At 44.9% G+C, this 13,355-nt stretch overlaps 1 protein-coding gene across 1 annotated transcript in view; it reads right to left on the bottom strand.

Annotated features, from left to right (window-relative positions):
• Positions 1-12,471, bottom strand: part of SLC1A1 (solute carrier family 1 member 1) — a 101,656-nt gene extending 89,185 nt beyond the window's left edge. Inside the window, exon 1 of the mRNA XM_010389197.2 lies at positions 12,052-12,471. Coding sequence (XP_010387499.1) covers positions 12,052-12,142 — 91 coding nt within the window. The 5' untranslated portion in view covers positions 12,143-12,471. The remainder of the gene's footprint in view (positions 1-12,051) is intronic.
• Positions 12,472-13,355: the final 884 nt, after the last annotated feature.

Raw genomic sequence — 13,355 nt, 5'->3', positions numbered from 1 at the left:
AAAAAAGGTGAAGCAAGGAGAATAGGTTTTATTTGGCTACTTTGCAAGAATGAAGTCTGTCTGCAAGAATGGTTCTAACTACCAATTAGGTGTATCAAGGTTTGCTAGGAAGGAAGAAGACTTGCTTAATGGTTAATAATTAGTAACCTAAGCTTTAATCAGACAGTCCTGGGTACTAATCCTAGCTCTGTGTGCTCAGCTACATGACCTAAGCCTTGTAAATTTCAGTTTCCTCATCGGTAAAATGGGAACCTCCTAACTCATTGTACTGAGGGTCAAATGGGAGGTAAATGTACATAAAACTTATAGTAAATTCTCAATAAATATTGATATTAGGGTTGGTTAGCCAAAGAGAAATTTTCAAGCGAGAAAATATGTCATTCTCACTTTCTCTCTCAATGTCTCATACTTTGGGGAATCTTTTTTTTTTTTTCCTGGAGACAGGGTCTCATTCTATCACCCAGGCAGGACTGCTGTGGTGTGATCTTGGCTCACTGCAGACTCAACCTCCTCCTGGGCTCAAGTGATCCTCTCACCTCAGCCCCCTGAGTAGCTGGGACTACAGGCATGAGCCAGCCACACCTGGCTAATTTTTGTATTATGTGTAGAGATGAGGTGTCACCATGTTGCCCAGACTGGTCTTGGATCCCTGGGATCAAGCAATCTGTCTGCCTTGGCCTCCCAAAGTGCTAGAATTACAGGTGTGAGCAACTGTGCCTGGCCCATAATTTGAGGAAATCTTAAATGAAACCTGCAAAGTGGCTAAGTGGCTCAGAAAACAAGTCTTTAAGATACCCACAGAAATTGAGCAGTATCAGTTTATTTTCCAGTAATGGGGAGAGGCTCAGGGATTAGGCTCTCTGTGGCTTAGGCATTTCTGGTGATGGTGCATTTTTTGTTGTTGACTTAATTCCTTACTGAGTTATAAGTAACTAGATAATTCTTAAGCAATAGAACAGTGGTAGAAAAATAATCGTACAATCTCACCCAAGCTCTCTCCTATAAGGATTTCCCCCTTGGTTGAGTAAGTGCTGTAGTTTTTTTGTTTGTTGGTTTGTTTTGTTTTGTTTTGGAGACGGAGTTTCGCTCTTGTTGCCCAGGCTGGAGTACAATGGTGCGATCTCAGCTCACTGCAACCTGTGTCTCCTGGGTTCAAGCGATTCTCCTGCCTCAGCCTCCCAGGTAGCTGGGATTACAGGCATGCACCACCATGCCTGGTTAATTTTGTAATTTTAGTAGAGACGGGGTTTCTCCATGTTGGTCAGGCTGGTCTTGAACTCCCGACCTCAAGTGATCTGCCCGCCTCAGCCTCCCAAAGTGTTGGGATTACAGGCGTGAGTCACCGTGCCTGGCCAAAGTGCTGTAGTTTTAACCATCTGAAAGTGCTATACCCAAACAGTTGTCACAGAGAGATTATAAGAATAAACACACTGTGTGGCCATGTGGACCCTCTCTGAGGGTGTTTCTGAAGCCAAGTTCCAGTCCCAAAGGCCGCTATTACTTCAACATGCAGACCAAGCAGAGAGTCACATGATAGCAGGAGAATTATTTGAATCTGGGAGGTGGAGGTTGCAGTAGTCGAGATCGCACTACTGCACTGCAGCCTGGGTGACAGAGTGAGACTCCGTCTCAAAACAAAACAAACAAAATAGAAAAGGCCATTTAAAACACTTTCAAGAGCCTTCCTAGACATGTGGAGATCTGTTGTGACAACTGCCCTGTCTTGGACACAGTTAGGGACTCTGAGACTAAAAAAGGGCTCGAGAGTGGTGACCTCAGCATGAGTGCAGGACTGGTGGGACGTCTTATCTTCTCAGGGCTGGTTCTGGGGTTTAGTGGTAGAGAACAAGGCACTGTATCCCTCCCTGTCTTGGCTGAGTGGGGACCGCTGCCCAGAGCTCACATAGCTGAGGCTGGGCCTGGGAGAGGAACGTGAAGCATCTGTGAGCTGGGAAGAGATCTGTCCATCCCAGAAAGTATAGGACTATTTACTGGAAAGGAAATATTCTACCTTTGGTAATGGAACAGGCAGTCAGCAGATAATTTTCAAAGTAAAGTAGTAACATTTCTGGCAAAGAGTGAGTCACTGAAACACTTCCTTTCCATTAACAGAGGTGTTACTGTGGGTGTACTAATTACAACAGGGCACTCTTTGTTGCAGTTTGGGGCTGTTCCCTCAGCAAGTATAATGTATTAACTCCTTCTAAATCAATCTCTTGGGTGCAGCATGGTGCCTCACGCCTGTAATCCCAGCACTTTGGGAGGCCGAGGCGGGCAGACTACTTGAGGTCAGGAGTTCGAGAGCAGCTTGGCCAACATGGTGAAACCCCGTCTCTACTAAATATATAGAAAATATTAGCCAGTTGTGGTGGCAGGCGCCTGTACTGCCAGCTACCTGGGAGGCTGAGGCAGGAGAATTGTTTGAACCTGGGAAGTGGAGGTTGCAGTAGCCGAGATCGCACTACTGCATCCAGCCTGGGTGATAGAGATGAGATTCTGTCTCAAAACAAAACAAAACAAAATAGAAAAGCCCATTTAAAACACTTTCTACTTTAACAGACACTGCTATGGGGGGTTTAAATGGGCCACTCAATGTCATCTAAAATGAGTTCATTTTCTTCGAGAGTTCTTGAGTTGTCACAGCATATGTGACCCCAAATCTCCAGTGACACGGGAAATTTGCAGTACCTCAGGCAAACACAGCTTCCCTGGCACCAGGCCAGTGTGTCACGGACTCCCTAGGACAGTTATTTTCAGTCTCGGCTCTGTTAAAGGTAATCACAATTTCTCACAAGTAATTAATGTGGAAAGCTTTCTCTCTTTATAAGCAAGTGCTCTCACATGCATGCATGCTCTCTAACAACTGAGTCCTAATCCTACCTTGTCTGACGTAACCCAGGCTTTACCCATCTGAGCTCCACCACATCCTGAATTTGCACACAAAAATTTTCTACACAGCATGTTTTCATTTGAAGCTTTCTTTATTTCTTATGCCCAATGCTCAAATTTTTAACAGGTGAGCAACTTCATTTTGTAGTGTTACTGTACTAAATAAAACACCATATCTTAAATTAAGCAACATCTAACAAGATATTCAAGATTTGCCAACCATTAGTGATTTGTATTCAAAGTCTTCCTCATAGGAGGCATTAAGATTGTATATACCAACCTGCATGTGCAGAGTCTAATATGTAAAATCATTTTAAAGATTCATTTTATAATTTTGTGTTTAGATCATTTTGTTTGGGGTTTTGATTTGATAGACTTGAGTTATATATACCTTGCATAGAACAACCAAAAATCAGAATCATTTCAGTGATGCTTCAAATCTGATTCTGATTTGGCTACAAAAATGAAAACACCAGGCATAAGCATTCAAAGCCCAGTTTCCTTTCCTAATTCTTTAATATGTAGAATTTTGGCTAGGCCAGAAGGATCTCTAAGGTACTTAACTAAGGAGATAAGATAGATAGATGAGAGATAGAGACACATAATATAGGGTCCGGCCCGGTGACTCACGCCTGTAATCCCAGCACTTTGGGAGGCCAGAGGCGGGTGAATCACCTGAGGTCAGGAGTTCGAGAACAGCCTGGCCAACATGGAGAAACCTCGTCTCTACTAAAAATACAAAAATTAGCTGGGCGTGGTGGTGGGCACCTGTAATCCCAGCTACTCGGGAGGCTGAGGCAGAAGAATCGCTTGAACCTGGGAGGCAGGGGTTGCAGTGAGCCGAGAACGTACAACTGCACTCCAGCCTAGGTGACAGAGTGAGACTTGAAAAAAAGAAGCCTGGATGACAGAGTGAAACTTGGTCTCAAAAAAAAAAAGGATACGTAATATATACATACATATATAATACATAATATATACATACATATATGTGTATATAGAGACAGAGACCATGTATCTCAGTATTTTAGAGAACATATAAGCAAATTCATATATAAACACATACACACACACACATATATATGTATTTTCAAATGAACTTAACTCACTATCAACTCCCAAATTTCTAGAAAATATTATGGAAACCAATTAGTAGTGCTCAGTATTTTGCTAATATTGTCATGTCTGTGGCATGCTATGGAGTAAATATATTAATATAAACTAGATATGTATGACTAAACTAGCAACCTTGTCTGTTTTCATCAGTTTTCAGAAATATATAAACATAAAGCTATATTCCTCATTAAAAGCAAAAGTCCCCATTATATAGGAATAACTATGCTTATTTTTGTTTTCCCTATGTCAAACTGATTATTTATTGTTGTGGAAATCACTGGTTTTGAGGATATAGGAACTAGGCTACTCCTGTCATTTTAAAGAAACTATTATTTTGTTTAGTGTTTTTGGAGTATTGTGTACTTTGCAAATATTTTAAATTAGAGACATATAAAGTCCAAAAACATACATATATTAGGTCTTCTATTACCATTGTAATAAACAATCTAATAATACTGACATAGAACATATTACCATGGAAAGAGCCTCGTATACAATTTACATTATTATCCCTATGTCACTGATCAGCAGTTCAAACATAAAACAGTTGACTTAATGGCAAGGTCATTTTATCATCCTGTAATGCCCTTTAACCCCCACTTAGCTCCTTACGGAAGAGTTCCTCTGGCTCCCAGCAATGAACTGTGGAATGAATACACAGTCATAAAGCTAAAGGTTCTTAAAGCTATAGGACTCTCAGAGGTTTTATAACCCAAGTCAACAATTACTAGCATACATACCACTAGTTCCTGACCCTAAGCCAGTGGCAGACAGCAGTAATCAATTTCAGAACTTTGTTTTCAACTCTTTTTCAACAAACATCATACCAGATAATCCACTACCTATAAATGGTAAAAGATGCATGAATAGAATCTTCTTTGCTTTCCTAGCTAATCTAAATCCCTTTCTTCTTAATAAGAACCAAAGACTCAGAGAGTGTAGGTAGCAGATACACTTTTTTGAAAACTAAAAAAAAATAGTTTTTAAGAGTCAGTCTTATTACTTTATGGCTCATTTTATTTTTTAGTGCCTGTGAAATGTAACAACAGGGACCTCAAGGGGTCTGTAATCTAGTTTTGAAAAAGAAAAGATTAACATGCTTGATATTTATACAGACTCATTAAGTGTTAATCTATTTTGCTGACATAGATCAGAGGGGGCTGAAACAGGCAGAGCAGAATTTATGGAGGTAACAGAGTTTGATCTAAGTTTTAGGCTCATTTGTTCCCTTGACAAAAACGGACAACCTTTTACTAACTCTCTGGGTCATAAATGGCTCAACAATTCAACAAATGTATTCACCCTACTGTGCAATGTGACAGGTACTGTGGGCACAGAGAAGAGCAGCACAAAATTCCTTCCCTTAGGGTTCATGAGTTGGTGAGGGAGGCAGAAAAATCAGAATACAGGGTAATAAATATCACACAGCAGCAGGAGAGGACAGTGGTTAGAAGCAGAGTCTCTGGAGGCAGACTTCCAGGGTTTGAATCCCAGCTCTGCCCTTGACCTTGGGCAAGTTTCTTAACTCTCAGTTTCCTGAAAATATGCTTGATGGAAAGATTAAATGGTTTAATACCTATATAGCACTCAGAACAGTACTTGGCACAGAGTAATGGATACATAAGTCTCAAAAAAAAAAATTTAAAAATTTTTTTAAACCACCCAATTTGTGGTAATTTGTTATGGCAGCCACAGGAAAGGAATACAATGCTTCACCCTTAACTCCTCCCTTCCATCTCAGGAGTATAAAGTCCTGTTCTCTGTTCAGGGCCAATTCCCGACCAGGTCCCTCCACTTCACGCTGTCTTCTACTGTCCCAGGCCTCACTCCACACAACATCACTCATTGTTTTCTCTCTCTTCTGCATTTATTATTATTACTTTTTAGAGACAGGGTCTTGCTCTGTCACCTTGGCCAGAATGTACAGTGATGTGATCATGCTCACTGCAGCCTGGAACTCCTGGCCTCATGTGATCTTCCCATGTCAGCCTCCTGAGTAGTTGGGGTTACAGGCACACACCATCATGCCTGGCTAATTTAATTTTTATTTTGCAGAGGCAGGGGTCCTGCTGTGTTGCCCAGGCTGGTCTTGAATTCCTAGCCTAAAGCAATCCTCCCACCTTGGCCTCCAAAGTGCTGGGATTACAGACATGAGTCACCATGCTCAGCTGCATTTTTATTTTTAATGATCACTTCTCTTCAGGTTCGGTCAGACTCAAGTCACCTTAAAAAACAAAAAACAAACAAAAACAAAACAAAACAAAGCTGGGTGCAGTGGCTCACACTTGTAATCCCTAGCACTTTGGGAGGCTGAGGCAGGAGGATAGCTTGAAGCCAGGAGTTCAAGACCAGCCTGGGCAACAAAACGAGACCCTGTCTCTTAAAAAAACAAAGAAAAGAAAATACTCTCTGGATCTTAAATATGACTTCCACTTTCTCTGAATTCTTTCACATCTAAGTGCCTCCAAATAAAAGCCCAGAAGGTCACGTCCCTGTCCTTTGTATCCCCAACGCTGTTGAATACCCTCCCCAGACCCTCTCACTCCTGCCCCTGAACCTGTCACCCATACTGTTCCTGTTCTTAATTTCTATCACACCACTTCCGGTTTCTCCTATGGGGCCCTTCTCTTCCCAGGCCTCTAATGCTGGGGTTGTCCAGAACTCTGTCTTTGGTCTTCTCTTCTCCCTATTCTCCCACGATAGGTTCATTCATTCTCCAAGCCTTAATCAGGTCCCTGACATGCTCTCTTAAGTCGACACTCCACTCCACGTTTGTCTCCTGAGCACCAGACTTACTTAGCCAGGTGCTTCCTGCCTTCCTTTGCCCAAACACCCCTCTGACTCCTTGAACTCAACATGTCCACTGTGGAATATGCCGTGTTCTTTTCCAAGTCGGTGCCCCTTCCAGGACTCTCTGTTTTGCTAGAGATGGCCACCGCCTTCTCCCTTGGACCAAATTCAGCCAAGCCCTGCAGGTTAACCCCAAGCAGCTATCTTTCCATTCTGTTCCACTCCTGGCTGCTCAGCTGAGGCACCCATCTCCCCTTTCCTGGACCTTGGACCTGAACTATCCTATTGCTCTGCCCCCAGCCTTACCTCCACTTCATCTCCTCCTACTCTCTCCCTCCCTCATTCTACTCCTTGATGTTTCTCACACAAACTAGGATGTTCCCCAGATACCTGTGCAACTTTTTCCTTCACCTCTCCTCAGTCTTGATTCAACTGTCACCTTCTCAGTATGGCGTCTCCTGTCACCCTTTTTAAAACTGCAACCCCCCACCTTGCCAGCCCACTCCCTACTCTATACTACTCCAGAACACTATTGGCATCTAACATACTCTATACAGTAGGTTACCTATGTATTCTGTTTATGGTCTTCCTCTCTCTACTTGAACATTAAGTCCCATGAGAACATGCCGTGTGACCTGGCTCTAGAACAATCCCTGGTGCACAGTGGGTGTCTGATACATATCTGTTAAATGAATGAATGGCTTAAGTGTTGATTACTATAGGGATATTCCTAAACAGTGCTGAGCCAAGGTTCTATGCAGGTGAGGGACTGGGCCTGGAACCAGCATGAACCACTGCTGGGCCCTGTCCTCAAGGGCTAGACAGACAAAGCGGGAAAGCCTATGCCACGTCTCAAATTAGCACTTCCAGATGCATGCTACATGAGCTCCAGGGTAGAGACATGAGGCTGGGCAAGGGTATTACTAAGACCATGAAGGAGCTGTTTCTGATTTTAGATAATGGAATCAGAATCTATGCATGATTGCTTCCTTTGTGCTCCAAAGAAAACACTTTAGAATGAATAAGCTTGCCAGCTCTGTCATGTAAATGCCAATACCTATTGCTGTTTCTGAGTAGCTCTAAGTTGAAATCACAGAGTTTTCAAATGACTGAAGTAATGGCATAACTGGTCTGGAGGGAAAGATTAGGTTTGATGTTGTGAATAGGGTGAGGATATAAGAAGTGCCTTAACAACATTATATACTATATAATCATTATTGGATGACCCGAATCAGAAGGCTGGCAGAATTCTCACTTAGTAACTCTGCTTGGACAGAATTCCTACTTAGAGCATAAAACCTTCTTTCAGAATTTACATACTTAAATTATATTTATATAAATTATATATTTAAATATTATATTTAAATAAATTGAGGATTAGCGATTAGCCTGTGGGGCACAAAACAAAATAATTCATTCTTTCCATTTCCCCTTTAAAGAAATGAATAATACTATGGAGACAGTTACTAGCTCAGACAGAGCAGATCATCAAAACACTTGAATCACCCTAAATTATAGGTGGGACACTAAGCAGAACAGAGACAGAGACATAATATGAGATAATTTATTTCATAAGAAAATATTAATTTTCTCATAATCAAATTATTCAGATTTACCTTAAAATAACAACTATTGAGTGCTGAATATATGCCAGCCACACAACCGAGGATTTTTCACATTATCTTAAACACCTCTAATAACAAACAAGGTAATGACTAATATCTCCAATTTCCAGATGAGGAAACTGAGGCTTGTAGGGAATACACAATTTGTCTACATGATAGAGCTTGATAGTACCAGAATTCAAATCCCAAGGACTTTTCACTCCAGGCTCTGTGCTCATTCTACCCTTCTATGGAAGCAAAGAATAAGCCTATAAGAATTATAATGAAAGCCGTGAAAATGTTCCTAGTGGTATTTTAGTAGGGGATAGAGGATTTTCCTGTAAAAATTCAAGATATTATTTTCAGGAAGCATGTAGGGTGTCACAGAAATTAACAAAGATGGTCACCTAACTATTCAATCCCTTCATCTTGTGAACAAGAATTTGAGAAATGTTTAGTTCTTAGCATTTCCTTGTCCATGAAAAGAGTGAACTTCCACTCCTGATAAAGATGACCTTTATTACATTTCCCCTCATGTACTGTATCTTGAAAAATCAGGCTTTAAGCTGGCTCATAAAAATCTTTGCCCCTTATTTCTATAACCAAATATTTTAAAGTGTCAGGGCTACTAAATTATAGTAGTGACTGAACATTGCATTTCATTATTATTTCTTTAAACTTTTTTTAGAAATAGAGATGAGATCAGGCCAGTCTCAAACTCCTGGACTCACTCATTCCTGCCACCTTGGCCTTCCAAAGTCCTAGGATTACAGGTGAGAGCCACTGCACCTGGTCAGGGACCAAACATTTCAATGGCTATAATCAGAAAATGATGTTTTGTCAGGATAGTTAATAAATTTCACAGTTTTTTTCTTTAAGGTCCACATGCTCAAAAGTCCAGAAGGGAGGCTGCATCAGAGCTCCTGTGATTTTTCTGGATCAGTTAAGGGAGTTATAAAATAAACTCTTACTATCATGATCTAGCAAGGGTTTATGAATAGACTCAGTACCACTGTTATAATTTCACTGCCAGTTAAACAAATCAGCCCTTACAGATGACACAAACAGAAGTATGATTTTCCACTCAGGCCCAGTACTCTGAAGAAAAAGGAAAAGGAAAGGATCCCTGTTAATGGGTACATTGGGGGTGTCTAGGTTTGAGACTTCTCAGACCAGAAGCAGGACTGCCCTTTGTTGCCATCTGAGGGAGCAAATATCCAGGAAGATTTCAGCTGGGCACTTGATTTTTAAGTGGTAACTTTCCTTTCTGAAGAAAAGTACTCAAACCAAGCTCTTGGGGCTCACACACATTAAAATTGGAGGAAAGTGCCCATCTGAGACCAAAGGCCATGTCTGCAAAATGGGCATGTACTTCTTCTTGACCCTGAAGACGTATTCATGCAACTGATTCCAAAGGCCAGGGAACAATTGCTTAAAACTTTTTCCAAACCAGTCTCTAGTGAACTGCAAGCTGACCGGTGGTGTGCAACACTCGGGTAACAAGTGAGTATCTCTGGAGAGCCCCATGCTGAAAAGGCAGGATAACTCCACTTTCACAGGGAATCAGGAGGGAGGCACAAGCCAATGTTTACCCTGCAAAGTCTTTTTTTTTTTTCCTTTTAGACAGGGTCTCACTCTTGTCACCCAGGCCGGAGGGCAGTGTCGCGATCATGGCTCACTGCAGCCTCCACCTCCCTGGGCTCAGGTGATCCTCCCACCTCAGCCTCCTGAGTAGCTAGGACTATAGATGTGCACCACTACGCTAATCTTTGTACTTTTTTGTAGAGATGGAGTTTTGTCATGTTGCCCAGGCTGGTCTCCAACTCCTGGTCTCAGGCAGTCCTCCTTCCTTGGCCTCCCAAAATGTTGGGATTATAGGTGTGAGTCATCTTTTTCTTTCTTTCTTTTTTTCTTTTTTTTTTTTTGGTGGATTCTTCGTCTCTCACCCAGGCGGGAGTGCAGTGGCACAATCTTGGCTGACTTCAACCTCTGCCTTCTGGGTTCAAGCAATTCTCCTGCCTCAGCCTCCTGAGTAACTGGGATTACAGGCGTGAGTCACCTCGCCCTGGCCCTCTCTCAAAGTCTTCAAAAAGAGATTTAACAACTAATCCTCGACTCTTATCACTAGGAAAACAAACAAAGCCATCTCTTCTCTTTGGCCTAAAGGAGATCAAGTCATTCTTTGTAGCATATGCCATTTAAATATAGTGGAGTAGGATAACCTTTCCCTTAAAAATGTCCAAAACTGAAGAAAAAAAAAAAATTCCAAAACCACTTGGCACTTGTTGGGGGAAATAGTCAAGATTTGCTTCTCTACTTCTCTCCTTTCCTCCTACAAATAGCCTCTGCTAGGGTCATTCCAGGATGTTATTTATTTACTAGAAACCTGACTTTCCTTTGCACAAGGTTCTGGAGAATCCAATCTGACCCCAACAATCCCATTAACTTCCAAAGGCCATTTCCCTGCCCTATTCCCACCCTAAGGGGAGGGGGCGGTTCGGAGGGGAAGCAGACAACACCATATATTCTGAGATTAGGAGCAGCAACTGGAGAGGAAGGTGCTTGAATTTGGGAGGAGACAAGCTGTCCCCACTTGCCTTTTCAGCAAACACAGCTGCAGTTTCCAAAGGGAAGGTGGAGCCTGCCGAGGAATCCACATTCCTCAGAGGGTGCAACAGCCCTCACCTGCTGAGGAGCTATCATGGGAAAGGAGATAGATATGGCCCTAATCCCAAGGAAGTGCATCCCCGGGCCGGAGCTAGAAACACACAACCTTGGCAAAAAATCAGAATCTAAATAGGAATAACTCATACCTCTGAGCAATGGCTCAGACATCCACCTGGTCCAGTGATCTGTGAGGGGTGGATCACTTAAATACACACTTGTTTAAAAACAGGCAAGGATGGCTTAAACATTATTTTAAATACAAAAGCAACGTGGAGAGCAAGAAAGGCAGGAGGGGAGGCGGCTGAGTTCTCTTAACTCTCTTCCCCCGTGACCTCCCGCGGGCCACAATGGCACATCCCAGAATTCAGGCACGAATGTGGCAGCTTTTCAGAGACCGGGTGCAGGCAGTCGACGCTCGCCGCGTGGGAAGGCACCGTTCCACGCACTGCCCATGGTGAGCCGCGACAGCGTTCTCAGCCTCCCTCCCCCAAGGGTCCGGCCCATCCCGGAGGCCAAGGTACCTCTTCCAATTCGACGGAGAACTGTAATCCACACTCAATCTCTGTACGGGCAGCGTGGCTGGGGGTGTGGGGATGAGGAAGGTGGCGGTGTTAGGGGGAGATATGGTGCGGGATTAACAAAGAAAAAAATCGAACCCTGTTTTCAAACGAGCAGAACCAAGAGCTACTTGCTTCCCTTTCCACTCCCAAGCCCCTTTGATAATTTTGGGTAGAGCAGGAACCAGCAGCTCAAGGAGCACTCAAATGGGAGTCCCTGAGGAGCTTTGTTCTTATTGTGCAGTAATTAGAGCGCTTGAGGGCGGGGGAGGGAAGGCCCCGCGGGGGACTCGAGGCTAAGGCCGAGGGCGCATTGAGGGACCCTGCATGGAGTGCGCCAGCGCCAAGCCCACCCTCACAGCCGCACGCGGCCTGGGCGCAGAGAGCGCGTGAGGGTGCGCTCATCGCCCACCCGCCGCGCCGCTCACCTAGCACCACCGCGGCCACGGTGGACAGCAGCAGCCAGTTATTCTTCAGGAAGCGCTTCCACTCGCATCCCTTCCTCGCCGGTTTCCCCATGGCTGTCGCAGCTATTGTGCCCTGGGCTCGGCCGTGAGCGCGTGGGCTGGGCGACCCGGGGACCGCTGGCTGCTTGGCGGCGCGGCGAGATGCGGGTGCACAGGGGAGAGGTGAGAGCTGGCCGCTGCAGTCGCCGCGGTCACCACCGCCGTTGCCGCCGCCACCCGGGATCGCGCACCGCGCCTGCCGCCCTGCCAGCCCGGTGGTTTTGCGTGGCAGGCGCGCCCGGCTCCTCCTGCCGCCGCCGCGCTCTGCGGCGCCCGGGCCAACCAGCGAGGAAGGAGGGAGGAGCGGCGGGCCCGGGAAGGAGGGTGGGTGCGTGCGTGGGGCGCCCGGGGTCCCTAGGGAGCAGGCGTGGGAGGGCGCCCAGCGCTGCGGCAGGAGCTGGGGTGGCCTCTCCGGGAATCCTGTGTCCGGCCCCACAGCCTTCCACTGGAGTCTGTCTCGCTTTCCACGTCCCACTCATGCTAGGTCTTCGGGTTCAGGTTTTTCTTATGTCCCTAACCCAGAGAGGCGGAGCCACTGCCCTTCTTGGCGTGGACTTCATCCTGCACGTCTCCCTCTCCGTTCTCCACACCAGCTATTTCCAGTGCCGGCACCCTAGAGAACGGGTGCCCTTTCGAGTTGGGGGAAGCTGATTCTGCCTTGGGTCCCTCTTGCCCCGCTACGCAGGCTGGGATGTGCCAGCAGCCGCGAAAGTCTGAAGCCTCTGGGAGGAGAGAAAGGAGTCCTGGGGCAGAACAGGGCTTTGGAAACTTTCACGCGGAGCCTCCAGTGCCCCCACAGGGATTATTAATTCTCCTCTTCGAGTCGCTGGAGGTGATTTGTCTGTGGACACTGGGCTTGGAAGTGTTCCCTGCACAAGAAGATGATGATTTATCTTAGAACTTTACTTCCGCTCCTTGTGACCACAGGCCCTGGAGCATGCAGGCTTGGTGCAGTAATTAGGACTGAGAACCGGACCCGGGAGCTGTTCTGGGGAGAAAGTGGGCGGTCCATCCCCTAAGGTCCAACGGATTGGAAAGGCAAACATAGGAGAAACTAGGTTAGTGGTGCCAAATATATTTGGTGTTGCTAAGTGAATTTCTGATTCTCTTCCATTCTCTACCCAGTTCACTCTCACATGTACAAACTCTTTGCCTCCGTTTACCGAATCAGTACCTCCGCAGCTGTAAGCGGTCTTCTTATCAGCTTTCCTAAAATTAGTGAGCCC

This window comes from Rhinopithecus roxellana, chromosome 16, assembly GCF_007565055.1.
Source record: "Rhinopithecus roxellana isolate Shanxi Qingling chromosome 16, ASM756505v1, whole genome shotgun sequence".
In the NCBI taxonomy this organism is placed as follows: Eukaryota; Metazoa; Chordata; class Mammalia; order Primates; family Cercopithecidae; genus Rhinopithecus; species Rhinopithecus roxellana.
This window is presented reverse-complemented; position numbering and strand designations above follow the sequence as displayed.